The sequence below is a fragment of the Rhipicephalus microplus genome, chromosome X (genome assembly GCF_043290135.1).
Source record: "Rhipicephalus microplus isolate Deutch F79 chromosome X, USDA_Rmic, whole genome shotgun sequence".
In the NCBI taxonomy this organism is placed as follows: Eukaryota; Metazoa; Arthropoda; class Arachnida; order Ixodida; family Ixodidae; genus Rhipicephalus; species Rhipicephalus microplus.
Window position 1 is genome coordinate 284,594,937 of NC_134710.1, and position 20,623 is coordinate 284,615,559.

General features: G+C 44.9%; 2 protein-coding genes across 7 annotated transcripts in view; one reads left to right on the forward strand and one right to left on the reverse strand.

Moving 5' to 3' along the window:
- Positions 1-7,096: 7,096 nt before the first annotated feature.
- Positions 7,097-9,844, reverse strand: mtSSB (mitochondrial single stranded DNA-binding protein). The gene is made up of 2 exons (XM_037413928.2): positions 9,480-9,844; positions 7,097-9,068 (listed from the first exon to the last, which is right to left on the reverse strand). The coding sequence occupies exons 1-2, from the start codon at positions 9,609-9,611 to the stop codon at positions 8,703-8,705; spliced, it is 498 nt and encodes a 165-aa protein (XP_037269825.1). The 5' UTR covers positions 9,612-9,844; the 3' UTR covers positions 7,097-8,702.
- A 537-nt stretch (positions 9,845-10,381) lies between these two features.
- The window catches only part of LOC119161452 (STAM-binding protein), a 120,711-nt gene continuing 110,469 nt past the window's right edge, over positions 10,382-20,623 (forward strand). The window contains exons 1-2 of one of the 6 annotated variants that reach the window (XM_075879253.1): positions 10,387-10,634; positions 11,434-11,527. The gene's annotated coding sequence lies outside the window, so the exon portion shown is untranslated. The other 5 variants (XM_075879255.1, XR_012887344.1, XM_075879254.1 and 2 more) reach the window with 5 other exon arrangements.

Here is a 20,623-nt window from a genome sequence, read left to right on the forward strand (position 1 = left end):
TGTGCCTGCACCGCTGAACTCACGCTGCACAATTTCTGAACTTCGCGTGCACAGCTGTGAACCGGTTCTGACTGGTGCAGGTGAATCGAACGGATCTCTTGGTGACGTGTGCGAAACGTCAGTGCAGTGAGTTTGTGACCATATTTGGGCATCGTGTAGACTGTGCCCTCTCCACGTGCATTGTGTGGTGTCTTTCCCCACCTTCGTGGGTGGAGCACCTAGACTGTCGAGCGCCGTATTGGCTGAAGCCGCGGACAATGCGCCCAAGGCTGGCAGCGCGGCGCTATATAAGCAGAAGGCTTTTGTATATTTAAGTTCTACAGTTCAACAGTTTTCCTGTAGAGTTCTTGAGTTCTCGTTCTACCTGATCACCTACTTTTAAATTCTCAGTTACTAACCATGTAAATAAATTGTTGTCGTTCTTACGAGCGCCTTATCTGACTTGTTGGACGATGGGTCGTGAAACGGGGGCCCGCTGTCAGAATGAGACCCGCGGGACACGGAGTCGGAACACCCTGCAGAATACCCGTCGGCGGACGCAGTCATAGGTTCTGGAGACACCTAAATGTCCAGAAGTGTGGGCGTTGTGAAGTTCTTGCAAGATGTCCTTGCACAGATGACGTGGGACGACAAGCAAAAGTTCCGCGCCATCGGGCTGTAAGTTGCGGCGGAACAAAACGTTGTCTTGGAGCAAAAACAAGCTCAGTGAAGGGACCGGATTGAAGACGGTCAATCATAGATAGCAGCGATGGAGCTCGGCGTTGTTCGTTCACCATGTGCATAAAATCTATTGTGGCTAGGATGTCGGCATCGGATTACAACTCAGAGGAGTTGGGTGGATCAACAGGGTGTCGAGATAAACAGTCGGCATCGCTGTGAAGCTTGCCAGACTTGTACACTACCGAGAATATGTACTCCTGCAATCGCAAGGCCCATTGCCCGAGTCTTCCTGTAGGATCCTCAAGTGTTGACAGCCAGCAGAGCACATGGTGGTCTGTAATGACTGCGAACGGGCGTCCATATAGGTGCGGACAGAATTTTGCGATAGCCCAGACGAGAGCCAGGCACTCCGCTCAGTAATAGAATAGTTTCTCTCCGACTGGAAAGTAACTGATTGATATGTGGAGTTTAACGTCTCAATACTACCAAATGATTATGAGAGACGCCGTAGTGGATGGCTCCGGAAATTTCGACCCCCTGGGGTTCTTTAACGCGCACCCAAATCTGAGCACATGGGCCTACACTTCCGCCTCCATCGGGAATGCAGCCCGCTACAGCCGGGATTCGATACCGCGACCGGCGGGTCAGCAGCCGAGTACCTTAGCCACTATAGACCACCGCGGCGGGGTGACTGGGAAAGTAAGCGGCTAGCGTACGCGACACGGTTTGTGCCGTTCGGCATTTGAGTGAGTATTGCCCCTATGCCATGGCCAGTTGCATCGGTGCGAACCTCCGTTCGAGCGACTGGGTTAAAATGAGCCAACACCAGTGTTGATGTGGGCGCAGAAATCAGCGACACAAATGAATGTTCTTGGTCCTCGCGCCAGGAAAAACTCACGTTCTTTCTGAGGAGGTACATGAGGGACTGAGCAATTTGCACGAAATCGCTGACAAAACGGTGGAAATACGAGCAGAGCCCCAAGAAGCTGCGGACTTCTTGCATGGGACGTGGGACCGGAAAATCGCGTACAGCTCGAACTTTGTCAGGGTCGGGTCGTCCATTATTAGCGTCAACAAGATGGCCACGCGCAGTTTGATCTGACGGCGTCCAATGGTGCACTTCGACGCGTTAAGCTGCAGTCCAGCCCAGCAAAAAACGTCAAGAATGGCCAACGGACGTGGAAGGTGGCTTTTAAAGGTTGGCGAGAAAACAGGCATCGTCTAGATAGCACAGGCACGTCGACAATTTAAAACCGTGAGGAGAGTCCATCATGCGTTCAAAAGTGGAAGGAGCATTGTACAACCCAAAAAACATGACTTTAAATTGATAAAGCCCGTCTCGTGTAATGAATGCTGTCTTTTCGCAATCGCGGTCATCGACTGAAATTTGCCAATTTCCAGATCGTAGGTACAGTGTAGAGAAATACTTGGCACCATGGAGGCACGTAGGAAGGAAAGGTAGGAGAGGGCATGCCCAGCCGGCGCACTGCGTGAAAAGTATGGAGGAAATGACATCATGGCGGCCATATTCACTGGGCACAATGGCGGCGTTGCTATATGGTTACGCGTTGCGCAGTGGAGCTGGTCTAGCTTGAGCGGCCGCGGCTGGCGGTGGCATGTGTGCCTCCCCAGGTCTTGTGCTGAGTCGTGGCGGACAATATCCGTGCTCTGCGCCGCGTTATTGGTTACGCAGTGTTCTCCTGGCAGTTACTGCACTCTCAGCAACGTTTACAAATCCTTTTGCCCATCACGGGGTTTCAACAGTGCGTAGAACGAGTACATATCCATGTGTCGTGCGGCGGATGACGCGGATGAAGCAAATAGTGTTCAGCTAATTTGAGCTGGGCACCATGACGAAGCGAAACGACGGCGAACGCCTTGCAGGTCAGTGACGGTTGGGCAGTGCTCCGGACGACGCTGTTGAGCCCAGCAAGACGCAATGAGGATCATGTGCACATACGTAGTATAGTGTTCTGTGTGTACGGTAACAACTTGCATGTCTGTATTAAAACACCTTTTCTGTTACGCTTCGTATACTCTCCCCCAACATTGCATGTGATCTCAACATAACAGCAACTGCGTTCAAGTGTCACTTGCACCGTATTCAAAGTCACCACGGTCGCAGAATGCTGACGCCGATGAGTTTCACGTGGAACACGGACACAGTGGCCGGACGTTGCGTCGGCCGCGTGGCGGAATGCAACCGTAGAAGGCGCACGACCGAACGTGTTGTCTGTGCAGTTGCTGAATTAATGACGTGAAAACACTCGCCGTTGTCAGTGCATCTAGCGCGCGTTCTCTTGTACTTGCTTCGTTGTCGGTGAGCTGTTACTCGCTGTTATCAATCGGATGAAATGATTTCACCGAAGGTGTCGCGCTGGCCCAGAGTGTTGAGCCCCATTCCATTAGTTTCGGATCGTCACGACACGCGCGCTGCGCACGTGCTTTCGGAGCCGGAGAGAGAGTCATGCTAGCCACCCTATAGACGTGCCTTCTGCTTTACATTCGGATGTAAACAAGAGAAGAGAATTTGCCCAGTCAATATGGCCGACTTCCGGCTTCATCGCGGCTTCACAAAGAGTGACGTTAGGGCCTCTCCTACCTTTCCTTCCTCCGTGCATGAAGGCAGTCGAGCGCATCATCAATTCAAGGTAGAGGATAGACATCCTTCTTGGTTATTCGATTGAGATGGCGATCGTTGACGCAGAACCGCCAGATGTTGTCCTTTTTAAACAAGCACAACAGGTGATGTCCAAGGACCGGATAAAGCCTCTATAACGTCTTTGTCGAGCATTTTCTCTACCTCCTTCTGGATTATTTAGCGCTCTGATTGAGACACACGGTAAGGACGCTTATGAATGGGACTGACGTCACTATTGTCGATACGGTGGGCTACGACGCTCGTGCGGCCTAAAGAACGGTCGTCGATATCAAAAATGTCGAGAAAAGAAAATAGAAGGCCACGGAGCGCTTCAACTTGGGACGGCGACATGTCGTTTGGTATCATTTTGTCCAGGAAAACTCCATTCTGCGCGCCTGCGACAGGTGCGGCATGCGGTCTTGATGTCAGGAATGAAAGATGAAATTAAACATTGCTCCAGAGCGGAGAGTTCTGCTAAGGCGGTACCTTGAGGAATGACCTGGGTCGACACAGAGGAGTTGAGGACCGGAAGAAGCGTCTTGTTGTCGCTAATCCTCACCACATTATGAGGAAGTATCAATAGGGCTGAGAGCTGAGCTAGTTTGAGAAATATTTTAACATATGGTGAAGTAGCGCAAATTTGACGGGGGCACAGAGGACAAAAAAAAAAAAACACGACACTCGCAACTAATTTTATTTCAGCAGCAACACTTTATATACAACCCAAATCTCTAGCGACACAGAAAAAAGCTACGAACATAGAATAATTGCAAAAAAAACACACTTTTTCAAGTGATAGAATACCCGGCAGATAAGCTTCGAAACCTTGAGATGATATAACAAATACCGCGCTGAGTATCATTAACAACATTGGCGTGGATTTACATATGCCTGAAACAGAATTTTAAACACAAAGACACGAACATCGAGTGATAGCATACGTCAGTTGTGCGTAGACTCTTTTGGATGACACAAGAAATAACAGCGCTGGGGGGAGGGGGGTATTATCAGACAAAAAAAATGTTTGGCGGGAATTTACATGTGCCTGAATCGCAATTTCAAACAACATGACAGACATGTGGCACATGTGAACACTGACTTTAATAAAAGTCCTTCGAGGAATCTGGCTTAAGTCTCGGTTATTTGACGACACTGATGACTGGCTAATACAGCCATCTTTTCTTTCACTAATGTGGAAGGCTTCGACAATTTCTCTGGTTAGTTGGTTCTCATGACGGAAGAGTACGGTTGTATCCCCGAACAGTGGCGAGCAGCCACACTGAGAGCAGTGCGCCGTTATGTGAGAATGTATGTTGGTTGCCAATGGTCACTTATATTCTAAAAGACGGTTGTTTAAACAACAACCGGTCTGGCCAATGTATATCTTACCACATGATAACGGCAAGCAATACACAACAGCTAGGATACATTTAACAATCATTGTAGTGTGATTTATCGTACAACTACCGCCATTAGTTATTGCTGCTATGGAAACTTTCCGGTCTAGTTGGGAACATATTTTATTAAGCTCGTTTGGTGCCGAAAAACAACTTCTAGGCCATATCGATTATCTACGTTCTTTAGGTTATGGGAAATCTTGTGCGCACAAGGAACTGACACTACCTTCTTTCTGCATGTTTTCATTATTTGTCACTGTTTTCTGAAAATTGGCGCGTACGTCACCAATCAATTAATTGGCTGATCTACGCAACTCGTGTTTTTCGTGCTCACCATTTTTTAGCCTGAAGGAAGTTTATGACCTTCCTTCAGGCTAAACAATTAGGCTAAATATGCATAACAAACTAATGACCTTCAAGGAAGGTCATTAGCTTGTTATGCATATTTAGCCTAATATGTCTCGTCAAACTCCAGTATTTCTTGTGTGATGGGATGATTATCAAACTAATTATTCGGCCATAACATGTATGCATCTCAATTACCACTAATTGGACATAAATCAGCCTAATTGGTATAGTGTCAGTAAGATGTAATTAGTATCTTCCACGGTTTGGCGCCTCTAGGCTCATGTGGAAATCGACTTGGATTATTTGGCCACGAGAAGGTTTGCCTTATTTGGATTAATTTTGCTCGGCTAAATAAATGATAGCTTCATTAATTATGCTTAATTGGGTTTGGCTGTATACGTGTACTTTTCTCGATCAGTCTGGGTGCATCGAAGCCTGCTTAACAATGAAACAGCAAGCTGGACTGGGCTAAATTAAGCTTACTTGAGCCCGAATTTATTATTAGTTGATACCACGCTCAACTAGGCTATAGATTAGATTTGGCTACACTTATATTCACTTAACTAGGATAATTTAAGTTAAGCGGCGCCGAACGCGACAAAGGCAAGCTGAGCTGAGAAAACTTAATCTTGTGCGCTTGGCTTCATCAGGTTTTGCGTGGCTGCTCAGGCTGGCTACGCTTAGTTATGCTAATGAACCGGCATAAAGGCATAAATAACGACGTCAGCACGGTGCTGGAACCTGTGCCACCACAGCCACTACACGAAGAAAAAAAAAAGGACGGCACAAATTTGATGGAGCAAAGACAACCACACCCACGTGTCATTTTGGCTACGAGGGCGCCGGTGAGAGCGACACGAGATGCGAACTGATACGAAGGGACACACATGCGCACCGCAGTAGGCGTCTCGTCGCCAGATAGCGTGTCGATACCTTCAGCCACGCCATCCCGTGGTATGCACAATTATGCTTGCGCCTGCACAAGTTTACTTTTGGGAGTGATTTCTGAGTACGAGATTACTGTTGGCGGTTTTGTTTGGGGTGATAAAGTGTGTTTGTTTTGCCACACCCACGTCTCCATATCAAAACCGTCCTTCGCAAGCGCTCCCAAGATAAGTTCGTGGCAATTTCAGCATTTTCAAGAGCGCAATAGTAGAATTCCTAGTTGCTGTCACAGCCTCGCCGCGGTGGTTTAGTGACTAAGGCACTCAGCTGCTGACCAGCAGGCCGCGTGATCGAATCCCGGCTGCATTTTCGATGGAGGCGAAAATGCTGTAGCCCGTGGGCTCAGATTTGGGTGCACGTTAAGAACCCCAGATGGTCCAAATTTCCGGAGCCCTCCACTACGGCGTCTCTCATAATCATATGGTGCTCTGGGGACGTTAAACCCCACATATCAATCATTAGTTGCCGTCACATGCGGCTGTCATGTGAACTGACGAGAAACGTCACTGGTGAAGTGGCGTGCCACTGTTGACTGGTTAGGGTGGCAGCGATGCTCGTATAACAGCAAGAACCACGAAGTGGCACAGCGTAGGTTAATGCCACCCCAGTGACACAGGTCAATCATTGATATTGGAAAATACTATGTTTATGCAATGCCAGGCCGAACCTCTCTTTTTCATTCAAATATTTGGCTGTGGTGCGACTTCATAAGTGACGGAAGTTACCGCATGTTCTGCATTCGTTTAAGATAAGGACAGGTCATCAATGAAGTCTCTATTGAAGAGCATTGTCTCATTACTGCTGGCAAATACAAGATATTCTAATAGTGGCAGATTGTTTTTTTTTTATATCCCAAAACTTTTAGCAAGAAACCCATGCTTGCTGGAATGCCCACAAGCATTTTTGCATTCTGCCTCTGTAAGGATGGCTGCCATGGCCTGGAACTGTACTTGCAACAGTGAGCTAAGCTGCAGTATACCATAGCTATCATGATACTAAAGTCAGTGAAGTAATGCAATTTATATAGGAAAGTAAGAGCACTGCACATAAATCAGACAGCATTTACTTACCAATTCACTGACAATGGTCAAATAACACGGGCCAATTGACAGTAAGCTTTAAGCACAATATTTATTCTGCTCATGAAGTCTCTGAATCATTAGCATTTCATACCATAAACAAAATGCAGGCTTTTCCAGCAGCCAAGACATCAAACTACAGAGCTTAACGCAAATTAGAACAGACCAGACATTTCAGTGCTACACAATGGGGTAGAGGATACTTACACATTTTTGACAGACAATCACATTGCAGATGAATTTGACAACTGAATATTGTTTTTCAATCTAGTGAGTGCCGTTCACCGATTCTTCAGTAGGACAGCAGTGCGACATTTTCTAAAGGTATATAACCAACTTCATCCAAACTAGAGCCAGTAATAACTACAAGAATGCCCGATCTGAGCAGGTCTTGCATAACTTACTATAGCTTGCAATGATATTGCTGGCTACACACAATGGCACTAAGCAGAGGTGAAAGCTATACGCAAGTGCAGGCTCAACATTTGTATGAATTGAGAACACTACATATCTGCTCTTCATGTCAAATGTAGTGCCAGTCATTAAACAACAGTGTGTATTCTACATGGTTAATTAAATGTAGCAATTTCCAAAATATAATGACAGGTCATAGTTTTCACTCTGTCATACTACAACAATTTACTGCATCATATGATGCAAGACTATTAAGAGCCCAAACATTAGGTAGCTTTGTAAAACAGGTGACTGCTGAAATATAATTATACATGTATCTCTATTGGATGCACTTCCATTAACATGGCACAAATGCCATTAAGATGTCTTTTTTTGGCAGCACTATTCCTTTCGATTCACTTAATCCAGTCAAAAAAGGCATCAGTGAGTTGATAATAATGAAAAGCTCAAAGAATGGTAAATGCGTGAAAACTATTCATTGCCATTTACTGAACAGTTATGAAATAACCTTTTGTTTATATATTGAGTACTTTTCTTGGCTACAGCTGGCATGACTGAGGTTGAGAATCCCAGCCGAAATATAGATAATCTACAGGAGACAAAAAAGTGCTACTACCTTCATGTTACAGAACAGGACAACTGCAAATATAGCTGATGAGGCAAATTTGACAGGCTTCATACAGCTTTCATCATTACTCATCCCTTTGCTTTGTAGTGCCAAAATAATGCTTGCAATGAGCCGAGAACATAGAAACATATATGATAGACATTTCTATATCAACGGCTCAACTACCCTGTCAAAAATAAGCAGGGGGAGGAGAAGAGCATTGGACAAAACCTGATATTGCTTAAAACTAGGTAAACAAACTGACCAAGGGAAATTAAAATAAACAGTGCAAAAACTTAGCACTCATAAGCAAAAGTAAAGCTGAGGTAATGTGTTGAAACATAACATGGGGGAGAGGAATATTACTGGACACAACTTGATACTACTTGAAACCAATTAAACTGACCAAGTAAACAAAAAAAAACAATGTAAAACTTTAAGGATTCAAAGCCTAAATGCTATGGCATGGGTGCAAAACCATGGCTTTACATGAATGCTTGAAACTTCCATGAAGCTTCATAATGTAATACTGCTCGCTCTCATCACCAAAAAGAAAACAGTGAACGACTTTCAGCTCTCTACAGCCGTGGCACACGTAGCATGGGCTTTGTTTACTGAAACTCGGCCTCTGCAAGAGTATCCTCCTCCGCATTGGCTGTTCTAGCACCTTGGCTTAAGAAAATGACATCATCTGCCACCACCGTGCTGGTCACATGGGTTGCACCCTTGGCGTCTGTTATTTCACCATAAATTAAACGTCCTTGGACCAACACTCGAGAGCCCTTGCGCGTGTACTGGTGTACCGAGTTGCGAAGAAATGGCTTGAACACGCTGATACGGTGCCACTGGGTCTTCTGCTGTACCTCCCCCGTTTCATAGCGGTAGTTGCTGTTTGTGGCCAATGTGAACACAACGACCGGGTTCGCGTCAGTGCCGCGTAGCTGGGGCTCTATTCCAACGCGGCCCAAGAGGGTTACCTGCAGCGAGGAAGAAATACACGATTTTCATACAAAGAAACGGCGACATGGGTTCAGACCCAAATGGCCACATTGCATAAAAGCAGCGGTGAATAAATTGCTGCCACGCCACAGCATTATGATGCTTACATCTAAGGTGCAGAGTACCTATTAAGTTGTGCTGCACTAACAATGATTGGTGCAATTCCTCAAAGCGCACGCTTTCAGAAACCACGAGAAGCCATGCAAGAACACGTATACTATAACACCGTCAGTAACAGTACCTTAATTGACTTCGTATTGTCAACTTTTACACGTATGTATATATGATCGCTTTGATACGATGCCAGTCTTGCAAAGCGGGCGCGGTCGCAAGTTACACGACAGAGCGATGGAAAAACCTTTCAATAAATTAACCTACGCAATACTTGCCTGATTGATGCTTTTTTCGAACGTAGCCGGCCTTTCCTCGCAGTACAAGCGCCGCAACAGAGGCGCGCTCGGCCGACTGCGCAGATACAGATCTTTAGACAAAGTGCACAGCTTACGCACGGCAGTGCTCATCTTGGTTCACGTGGAGACGCGCACTACGACGAATGGTTGATCCTCCAAGATGACGAAACTTTATAGGGTACAAAACGCTCGACGAGATGACAAACGTCAGGTGACAATGACCATGTGTCTACGCACTGAGATCGTGGGCCGCAACATTCACAACAAACGCGCCATTCTCTCCCATGCATGCACGAACAGGCACACTCGATGCGAGAGCCGCTTTGTTAGCTGCTGCACAGAACACCTACCAGATGGTTGCTGCAAGTCCGATTGCACACGTTCAATAACGCAACAAAAATTGTAGTAAATTGAATTAGTAACGAACTACGCGTAGTCTACTGGAAAAAGGATACTTTGTTTCCGTTAAACATAAAATAAAATTATGCAAAAATGTTTACAAAAACAGTCACTAGATGGTAGGCAAACTGGTTAATACTTTATTGAAGCACTAAAGTTTAGACATAAAGTATTACGGCTTGATGGCGCTAGCCACCGCTCAATCTAAAGGGTACAGCCATATAAATCTATCCATCCATCCAACTTTATCAAGCAACAAAAAAAAAAATCGCGTTACGATGGGGTAAAATTTTTAGCTAAGGCCTTATTTATTGTCCGCCTGATGTGGGGGCGAAACATGGTGCCAAAAATGCGAAAATGACCATAATAATCAGCATTATCGCGCTACACTTACGATGGTCGTAAGGTAACTTCAGCGCCGTTTTCCATCATATCAATTACGTCACTGGAAAGAACAGAGCGCGAGAAGAGTAACACAAAAAACGGGCACTTAGTCCCTTAGGACAGGAAAAATAAATATGCATTTTGCTCACTTAAAGCGATTTACTTTAACAAAAATAATATTTCTGACGTTTCATATAAGCTACGCGAGATTAACGCTTCTAATTACAAACAGTGCAATGTAATGGCCAGCGCTTGGCGGAAGTATTGGCGCTAGATGACTCACCGCTCGGATTGAGAAGTGTAAAAAAGAATCAACGCTGATAAGGTCGGGGAGCACGCTCTGGCACGTAGGTGAGCTGGTAGGAGTTCTGTGGCTCTGGTTGATGGCTGAATACTTCATCTGCTTATGTCGAACGGCGTGCATGTTCTCGTGCTCGAGATCGGTGTAAGCTACGTGTCATGGTGTGGGTGAACAGCGCTCATTCAGTTAGAAAATTTATAAGTAGGTAAAAGTTTCGAATACAAAGTTTCACAACGCCATGAAGGCGAGTGTCAGTATCTTTCTGTCGTATTTCCTGGCTCCCTTACATTGTGTGGTGTCACTTTTAACCAGCATCGCTTTTGCGTGGTTTCGCATTACCGTTCATTGTATTTCGGTTACTTTAGGTTTGTTGGTTTCACGTTTAACGACAGCTTTGTAAGCGCGATATCAGTAGCGAAGTTCTTTACTATGACCTCTTTTGGTTTGACAAGCGGAGTGACATATCTAGAAGTGCGCTGACTTCCCTTAAAGTCGCATTGACAACTGCTGTAGCTAAACATGACACTGTCGCCGTAGGCGTGATCAGTTATTCTTGGGGGAAACATTAATAGCTTCGCTTGACTTCTCTTGCTGGTCGCTGTGTGTGTCGGCGCCCAAGCATTGAACTGGATTTGTGCCTGTAATTGTGCAACCATATCGCGAATTTCAACACTACGCGCTGTGAATAAACGTCGCGACCTTTCAGTCTGTGAAGTGTGCCGCTGCTGTTTGGAGCTTTACTGTTAGTAACCGTTATTCCATTTTCAGTGTCAATTTTCAGCGTTAGAAGTGTGCATTGACTGTTCAGCTTGTGAATCTGCAAAGGTATAATCCAAACGTTTTTTTTAGAAACTGCAGGAAGGCGATAAGAGTTGTGCAAACCTCACACCAACACATACATGGAGCGGGATAAACACCGCTTAACTCTCAACTAATCTTTAGTGTAAGTTGTTATTAACTTAGTATGTGAAGCCCATTTACATGCAAATGTAAGATAGAAAATTCAACAGCGATGACAAAAACAATAGAAACTGTGCTCAAGGCTCCTTGTTCTAGAATTCAATATCGGTTAAAAAGCCCCATTGGTGGCAGGCTGTTACTTGTATTTTTCAGTTTTTGTTATAGATAATGTCTGAGTTTTGTCACATGCTATTTTTCTCAAGTTGATTTTACGCAAAATGTCTATGGCTTCCTCTGTGGAGAAACCCACTGAGATTTTGATGTGCAACCACTCAATAAGAATAGCAGTTTTTTTTTTGTAAAGATTTAAAGTAGTTAAAAGCAAAACATGGACACAAAAAGGCTCATATGGACATCACAGTGGCGTTGTGTGGTGACCACATGTACTTTCTCGTGTCATTGGTGTGAACACGTTACAGTTGTCCTTGATGATGTATAGTTGCACGAATTCGTAGCTAAAAAAATTCATTGATATGTGAAAGGGGCAGGGGGTGACATGCAGTTAAAGGGGTATTTGCTTGAATTTACAGCCTTTTATATTCTATGTTGACATGTTGGCAGTACTGTTAAACATAACTACCCACATTCAGTGTTGTTTTTTCAAGCATTCGTCATGTAGTAACTGAATGTGATAACTGCTAATGTGTTTGGGGTCGAAATAAAATGGGGGAAGTGTACAGCTCAGAATACACTGTTGTCGAGGTAGAGTGCTTAGCTGCCATGGTGTGGTTGACATGATGAACACACATGAGAGTAAAAACGCAAATAAGTACGCAGTGTCCAGTTTTGCTCTTTTTGGCATTTATTTGTCTATTTGTTGTCTATATTCTTTGTCATGACCACACTATGGTGTTAAAGTACACCGATAACAAATCTGTCCTTCTTCTGCCGAGCCATATGTCATGTATAATCTGTGAACAGATTTTTTTTTTGCCCTGTGCGAGGAGTATATATACTTCTTTTAATGAGCACTCTTACAAATGCCCATGCAAATGTGGGATGGTTCATGCATTAGCTTAATTTGTGGTGCATTAGATGTGAATTGGCCATATAGTTACGGCAGTTTACGTTTCGTACACTTCAATTTCTCTTTCCTGATGACTTCTACATTCCTTCCACCCAGCGACTCACAATCATGATTGCTGCAGTCTTAAGTGCACAAGTGCAGCAAAAGATTACCGCAATCATTACAAGACCCTCAATAATCATGAATACACACACAAATGAAGAACATGACAGATAAATGAATTGAAATTTCATCTGAACACCGAATTTTCCCCTCTAGCTGGGATAACAAGCTGCAACATAGATTTTTATGTTATGTGAACTTTCACTTAACAACTTTCTGAGGTTCTTTGAAGTTCATGATGGTGACGTTTCACTGTTATGCTAAAACTTAATCTTGCTAAAGCCAGTTTTACAAAGTTCCTGATCGAAGGAAAAAATTTCATTTCCCTTCCCTGGCAATTGTCCATGAAGTGTGTGTTTTCATCAACCCCACTGTGTGCAATGTTGTCATCAACGTGAGTCAACTTGGCCGCCAAACACAATTTAGTGAACTATTGCTAAAATGACTGAATAATAATAATAATAAGTAAAAGCGTCAAATTTTGACAGAAATTGTTTTTTCTTAGAGCGTGTGCTCTAATGCCATCGCAATAAAACATCTGGGTGGCCTAGTCAGAACTGCCCCTCCGCGGTGGTCTAGTGGCTAAGGTACTCTGCTGATGACCGCCAGGTCGCTGGATCAAATCCTGGCTGCAGCAGCTTCATTTCCAATGGAGGCGAAAATGTTGTAGGCTCGTGTGCTCAGATTTGGGTGCAAGTTAAAGAAACCGAGGTGGTAGAAATTTTCGGAGCCCTCGACTACAGTGTCTCTCATAATCGTATGTTGGTTTTGGGACGTTAAACCCCACATATCAATTATATGGCCTTGTCACCGCCCTAGCTTTATTTTCTCTAGGCTCTATGCTGTGCCAATGCACAGAACAACAGACTTTGCTGTTTGTATTGCTCTTACCTATATCAGCAAGGGCTGAGGGTGGCATTTTTTGCTTCATTTCATGGTTCACATGATGCAGTGCATCGACCACTTCATGCAGCCCCGCCGTGGTTGTCTAGTAACTAAGGTACTTGGCTGGTGACCCGCAGGTCGCGAGATCGAATCCCGGCTGTGGCGGCTGCATTTTCGATGGAGGCGAAAATGCTGTAGACCAGTGTACTCAGATTTGGGTGCACGTTAAAAAACCCAAGGTGGTTGAAATTTCCGGGGCCCTCTATTACGGCGTCTCTCATAATCATATGGTGGTTCGGGGAAGGTAAACCTCGCATATGAATTGATCACTTCACGCAACTTTCTTCCTTGGCTTTCTCACACAATCACTACATTCTTTCTCCTGTGTCTTCTTCACATAGCCTCAGCCTGTCATAGTTTCACGTTGCCATCCACCTGACCTACATCGCCCAGGCATGGTGCTCCCATTGTCTGGGTGACATAGTGGCCCAGACAAGCAATATGTTTGGGTCACCATCTTGTGAACTTTCCACACCTGGAGGCATTGTTTGGCGGCACAAACAATTCTGGTATAACATTTGAGCATCCGTATATGTATATACAAGCATTATGAAACCATGAATGGTGGATTGCCACTATCCCTTGAGAGGAAGCTACGTATTAGCTGCATCTTACCGGTATTTACCTATGGAGCAGAAACTGGGAGGACTATGAAGAGAGTTCAACTTAAGTTGAGGACCACGCAGCGAGCGATGGAAGGGAAAATGATAGGTGTAACTCTTAAGGCACAAGAAGAGAGCAGAGTGTATCAGAAATAAAGGTGTGTTAAGGACATCATAGTAAGAAAGCAAGAAGAAATGGTCATGGGCAAGGCATGTAGTGCAAAGGCAAGATAGCTGCTGCTCATTAAGGATCACAGACTGGATTCCAAGTGAAGGCAAGCTGGTGAAAGATGGACAGAAAGTTAGTTCGGCAGATCAGATTAGGAAGTTTACGGGTATTAAGTGGCAGCAGCAAGCACAGCACCAAGTTGACTGGCGGAACATGGGAGAGACCTTTGTCCTGCAGTGGGTGTAGTCAGGCTGATTAGGATGATGATGGTGATGATGAAGATGTGTACCCACAATTTTAGATTTTAGTAGACCAAAAGGCATTGTCTGGATTTTATGAACTTTTTGATTGAAAAGAATATTGTGAGTGGGCTCATCATTTCGTTCAATACAAGTTTGGGGTCCTCTCTTTGTTAAATAGTTTGAAATTTGTGTTTGGAACACGCAGTGCTGTCACATTGTTTAGTATTTTTTTACCTAGGGGACTTGTGGCTCTGTGCTATTTTTTCTGTCTGTATTCATGTTTAATATATGCTGTATACTAATATTTCTTGAATTGTGTCCATAATTGTGCTACCAGTGTAGTTACATACTTAAGCATGTGTGTATATGCACACACACATGCACACATGCAAAAACACTCATGCAGTACATGGAATAGATTGGCAAAAAGTGTGGAACTCACTCAGACTTACTCATTGAATATATTTTGCCTTTAGGGCTTCATTTGGATTTCAATCACTCGACTTTTTCTTAAGCGGACTGACTTGTAATCAGACTTGCCAAAATATCACTTGCTTGGACTTGCCCAGACTCACAGTCTAAATTGAGTATAAGTGAGTTGACTTATAAGCATCTTAATGTACGCATAGCTTTTTCAATATGGATGTCAATGCACCTAAATGCCAATGTCTAACGTAATTGGTGCTCTACAATATGCATTTTAATTTATTACCTTTGCATATGAGTTACCAGTGTTTTCAATACAGTGAGGACATTTTCATTGAAATATATGCCTCACGAGATATTTTTACCAAAATCTTCTGAAAAATTTTTTCAGTGGGTGGGGAAGGGGGGGTTAAGGCATGCCTAAGGTCAATAGATATCTAGCTGCTATGTGAACACTAGTGTTGTTGCATCTGTGAGTAGAATTGAGTATCAATGTGAGCTGACATAGGGCTGATACTGAAGCACAAGATAAGTAGTAAGCTCCATAGGTCTGCAACAAAATTTGGAGCTCTTTGAAACTCACCTAGGAAACATATTTTGTGCTTTATGCTCACTCAGACACAGACTCAATTAGAGATTTGATGTGTGTTTTGGTGTTAAAATTAATGTATTAAGGAGATCACCCGATGACTGTTCTTTTTTGTAGTTTGCCATTGTCTGTCTTTTTGTGTTGTGCTTGGCACTTAAATTCACATACGTACCTTACCTCTCCATTTCTTTAGTTTTACTGACGATGGGCTTCATAAAAAAATTAGGGCAGTGTTCACAAACTACACACATAGTATAGTTAACCTTTGTCCTGCTCAGTATACTTTGCAATCTCAAATAAGATGAAGCAAGTTGCCGGTGTAATCAGGCTCCTAGAAAGTGTTGGTATGCTGAGTCAGTCAAAACATATTTGATATAATACATCACTGATGTACGTTACATGCATACCACAAAATGCTTGAGGGGTTTTTGCCACCTTCTCAGCTTTGCCAGCATCTATAGGAAAGTAGGGGAAGTAGTGATTTTAAAATAGAAGGAAAGAAGGGAAAAGTGAGCCCCGCAACTGTCTGCAGCTAAGTGCGGCACCTCAGCAGTAGCTCACAAAGGAGGGGATAAGGAGGAATTAAGAATGATAGAGAAGTAAAGTTTAAGAGATAAGTAAAAGATTGGATGCGGTTAAAGGAGTCTGAGGATGGGGAATCGTTAGGCGAGAGCTACATAGCACCAGGAGATCGCGGACGGTGGGCCGACCAGAGAGAGCTGCGCTTGCACCTAAGAGATCGCAGACATCGCAACCACTCAGCACGAAATCTACCGGGCGAGTTTAAAAGATCTTGGCAGCATCCACCTGAAGTGGTATTTTTAAGCGTTCTAGCTTTGGAGGGGGGGGGGAGGGGGGAAAACAAAAGGATGAGGTGTCACATGGGGTTGGTCGAGGCTGTTGCGACGATCAAGATGTGAGAATAGCCACAAAATTTGCATAGAATGAGCTAGAAGGTGTTAAAACGGCTCAAGTGCCGTTCCATCAATAGAATGGATACAAAATGGTCTCTTGATAACATGCATTAGATTGAAACGTAAGCTTTGGAGCCCAGAGAATCGAATTAGCCTGTTTTTGGCCCACTCCTATTCTGCATAGAAAATCTTCACCGAACGACTCATCGAATTGCGATACCACCTAGTGTACACTCAAGACAATAACATAAATAAATTGTTAAAGTCATCGCTCTCTGCAATCTCAAGCTTTGAAAAACAATGCCTGTCAATATTCATGTTGAGCTGTGATAATTCTCAATTTTTTTTCATGCATTGAAAGCATTTCTAAATTCACTCAGCTTACTTATCAGCCGTTTACTCCCTCTCCTCCTTTTTTTCGATCCCTCTTCAGTTCTTGATAGAACGCCTACGAAATACGCACTCCTCTGCGGTGTTCTGGTGGCTAATGTACTTGTCTGCTGACCAGCAGGTCGCAAGATCGAATCCCGGCTGCGGTGGCTGCATTTTCGATGGAGGCAGAAATGTTGTAGGCCCGTGTGCTCAGATTTGGGTGCACGTTAAAAAACCCCAGGTGGTCGAAATTTCCGGAGCCCTCCACTACGGCGTCTCTTATAAGCATATGGTGGTTTTGGGACGTTGAACCCCACATATCAATCATCCCTTACGAAATATGCTTAGAAATATCTCTCTGAGCCCCCGACTCCGTGGTAGCAGAATAGCTGGCTGTAGCACCGGCAGTGACTACCAGCAGTGAATTAACAGTAATAGTCATGAACTCCCAAAAATCATGCCGTAATCGGGAATGGGTATTATGAGCAGTGCTGCACTGCACATACTTGTCCTGTGTCACAACCCGCCACAAGACACCCACATTGTCTGGTAGCTGGGACACGTGGCTGTATAGGGGAAAAAAAGTCACCGATGCCACACTTCATACACACAGGTTCCAGGCACCACCTCCTACTGCTTGTTCAGTCTTGAGAACCACAGACACTATACACCGCATATAACAAGATTTCCGGAAAAACTGCGAGAAGAAATGCTAGTGTGGCGTACTTTTCTTCTTCTTCTGACATGACAAACTTGAGACATGAACTGGCAGTGGGTAGTCACCAGAAAAGAAAGAGGAGGTTGTTGACTGATGGCAGAATAAACCGCACTGTGCTTTCGGAACCGCATCTCGAAGTGTTACGTTTACTGGTGACATCGGACTATGAATGCCACTTTCCGTCGAGCAGCGTGAGAATCTCCACGGCCTCAACCCTGGTATTGCTGCCACTGCACCCGGCCAGGTGTCGTTGGAGGTACTACTACTTTAACGCTACCGCAGCTGTGGCTTGCCGATCCCGTCTTATGGTTCATTTAAGTCGAGAACAAGTTTTGCATTCATCAGATCACATCATAGTTCGCAAGCATGAGCTACTCATTGAAGCGTTGCCACCACAGGCACTGGCTGAAATACGCGACATCCTCGTGGGCCCACCCGGTGAAACTCCTTATACGACAGTCAAACAGACTCTTCTTCACCGACTCGTTCCGCCTAAGCATCGGCGGATTCAGCAACTTCTGTGCAACGAAGAGCTCGAAGACCGCCGTCCCACTCAGTTCCTACGTCACCTGCAACACCTGCTTGGTGACCAGCTGGTCTGCTCGGAAACATCCTTACTACGTGAATTGTTTCTACAGCGTGTTCGACCTACTGTGCGAATGGCTCTTGTCCCAGCTCAATTTAAAACTCTTTTGGAGGTGGCAGAAATGGCCGATGGCATGATGGAGATCGCTCCGTCAGTCATAAACGTTGCCTGCACCTCACCAATTTCCGAAGCAAATTCTCTTCGAGAAACAGTAAAAGATCTCACAGCTGAAGTCGCCAACTTGCGTCTGCAATTGCTGAGCATTCGCAACTTGAATGACCAGCCCCCTCCACACCGACTATCTATGACGTCGCCTGCTCAGCAACGGCCACTCCACGAGTCCGAGCACCGCTTTTTATCGCAGACGACACGCTACTATCACCCCATTTTCGTGCCGCGGCTCGCAAATGTGTTCCACCCTGCTCATGGCGCATGGGAAATGCTCAGGCGGATCGTCAATAACAGCGGTGGGCGATCAAGGCCAATCATCAGGCCGCCTCTTCTACATCACGTTCTGTAGGTATGTGGAAGAGGCTTGTTGGTGGACACTGGTGCAGAAGTCAGCATAATCCCAGCTTCTAAAGCTGACCGGCATCTCCGCGAGAAGTCGTCTCCTTTACAAGCGATAAATTCTCCTGTCATCGCAACTTACGGACAGAAGTCTCTGACTCTTGATCTAGTTCTCAAAAAGAAACTACAGTGGTTATTTTGGATAGCAGACGTACGCTACGCAATCTTAAGCGCATACTATTTCTCAAGGCATTTTCATCTGCTCGTGGATGTGAACCGCTGTCACCTAGTGGATTGTTATACCGGTTTATCGGTCAGTGGTTTTCTGTCATGCACTACGGCGCTTAACCCCACTTTCATAAAATCGCCTACATCACCATCACGACCTGCTCTATAAACTTACGACCTGCTCATTGGCGCCACCCCTATGAAAGCATGTGGCCCAAAAATTGGCGCATAGGGACCGGAGATACTGCGAGGTGCCGCCACAACTTATCCTCATAGCAGACGACGTGCTGCCGTAGTGGTGCACTCGTGCGTGCGCGTTTCTGCAATTTTTATCTTATTTATAATGCGCCGATCGAGCAACCCACGGAGTTAACGAATCAAAGCAACGTTCTAGCTGTGAGAACCATAGTGGTTGGCTCCAGGATGTTCATCACAGGAACTCAATCTGCGTGAGCGCTTTGTTTCCTGGTCTAAGCGCAGGCGAACGCGAGCAATATGCGACAGGCAGTGCACTCTACCTAACAGCTGTCTAGATTGTGCTGAAATAATTTGTCCGTGGGCAAAACTGCGATCTTGTAACGAGTTTCAACCTGAAATGTGTGTTTCTGCGACGCAATAAAGACGCATACGGTACTAAAAAGGCATGCGATGATCCGTGTAAGTTTTCATGCCCTGCATAACGTCCTTCAGTGATAGTGTTTACTGATAACAATAGAAGGGAGTAGGTGTGCTATCATCTGGCGAATGTCTAACGATTGAGAGAAGCACGCGATAAAACTGGTGGATTACTGCAATGTTGTTACAGTGATTTATTGACCTGCAGGAGTTCGTTGCATCACTGTTCAAGCACCGCTGGCGTTTCCGTGTGTGTCTCACTGGCGATGTCACCGAGCTTTAATCTCTGGATCAGCAAAATACAGCGTATTAAGTGACAACAGCTTTTGTCGCGCTTCATTTCTGTAAAGGCAATAATGCTTTCTAGAAATGCGAGTGTCAGTCTATACCATGCGTTATAACTGGCTAAGTCACTTTGAATTGTCCCTGTTCTATTCCATGAGCTTTAGGGCGCTGTCGAATCTAAGTGACGGGAAATTCGTGAAGTGATATCCCAGTTGACCGCCGGTTGCGCGACTTGCAGAATGTAACTCAGCAGTACACCATTATGTGAATGGTGCTGTACCTGTCGTACCCTAACGCTCTGAAGTCTTGAACAAATATTCTGATGAACGCTAACCTTCAAATGGCACAAAAAACGAGTTAACGCACGCACGCACCGCGCAGGAAAGCGCTTTGGCGGCTGCAGCGATGAGGATTAGTTGTGGCGCCACGGCGTGCTGTGGCAATTTTGAGAACTAAAAATATTGAACAAGCAAAAGCAAACCTGGCGACATGGGTAGCGGTGGCATGAGCAGGTCGTAAGTTTATAGAGCAGGTCGTGGTCACCATATACAGCTCTGCTCAACAAGTTTCCGGAGATTACTACGCAGTCTCCAATGAATAATACCCCCAAGCACACTGTCACCTACTGCATCGTTGCCACAGGCTCACCTGTCCACTGCCGTCCTCGTTGACTTGGCCCCGATAAACTTCAAATTACTCGCAATGAATTCGAGCATATATTACAGCTGCAGATCATCTGTCCGTCATCA

Bases quoted from the DNA above. Each gene is read 5' to 3' on its own strand.
- mtSSB (XM_037413928.2), bottom strand. From the start codon at position 9,611: ATGAGCACTGCCGTGCGTAAGCTGTGCACTTTGTCTAAAGATCTGTAT. The intron at 9,069-9,479 runs GCAAGTATTGCG...TCCTCGCTGCAG, and splicing joins TCGAAAAAAGCATCAATCAG to GTAACCCTCTTGGGCCGCGT.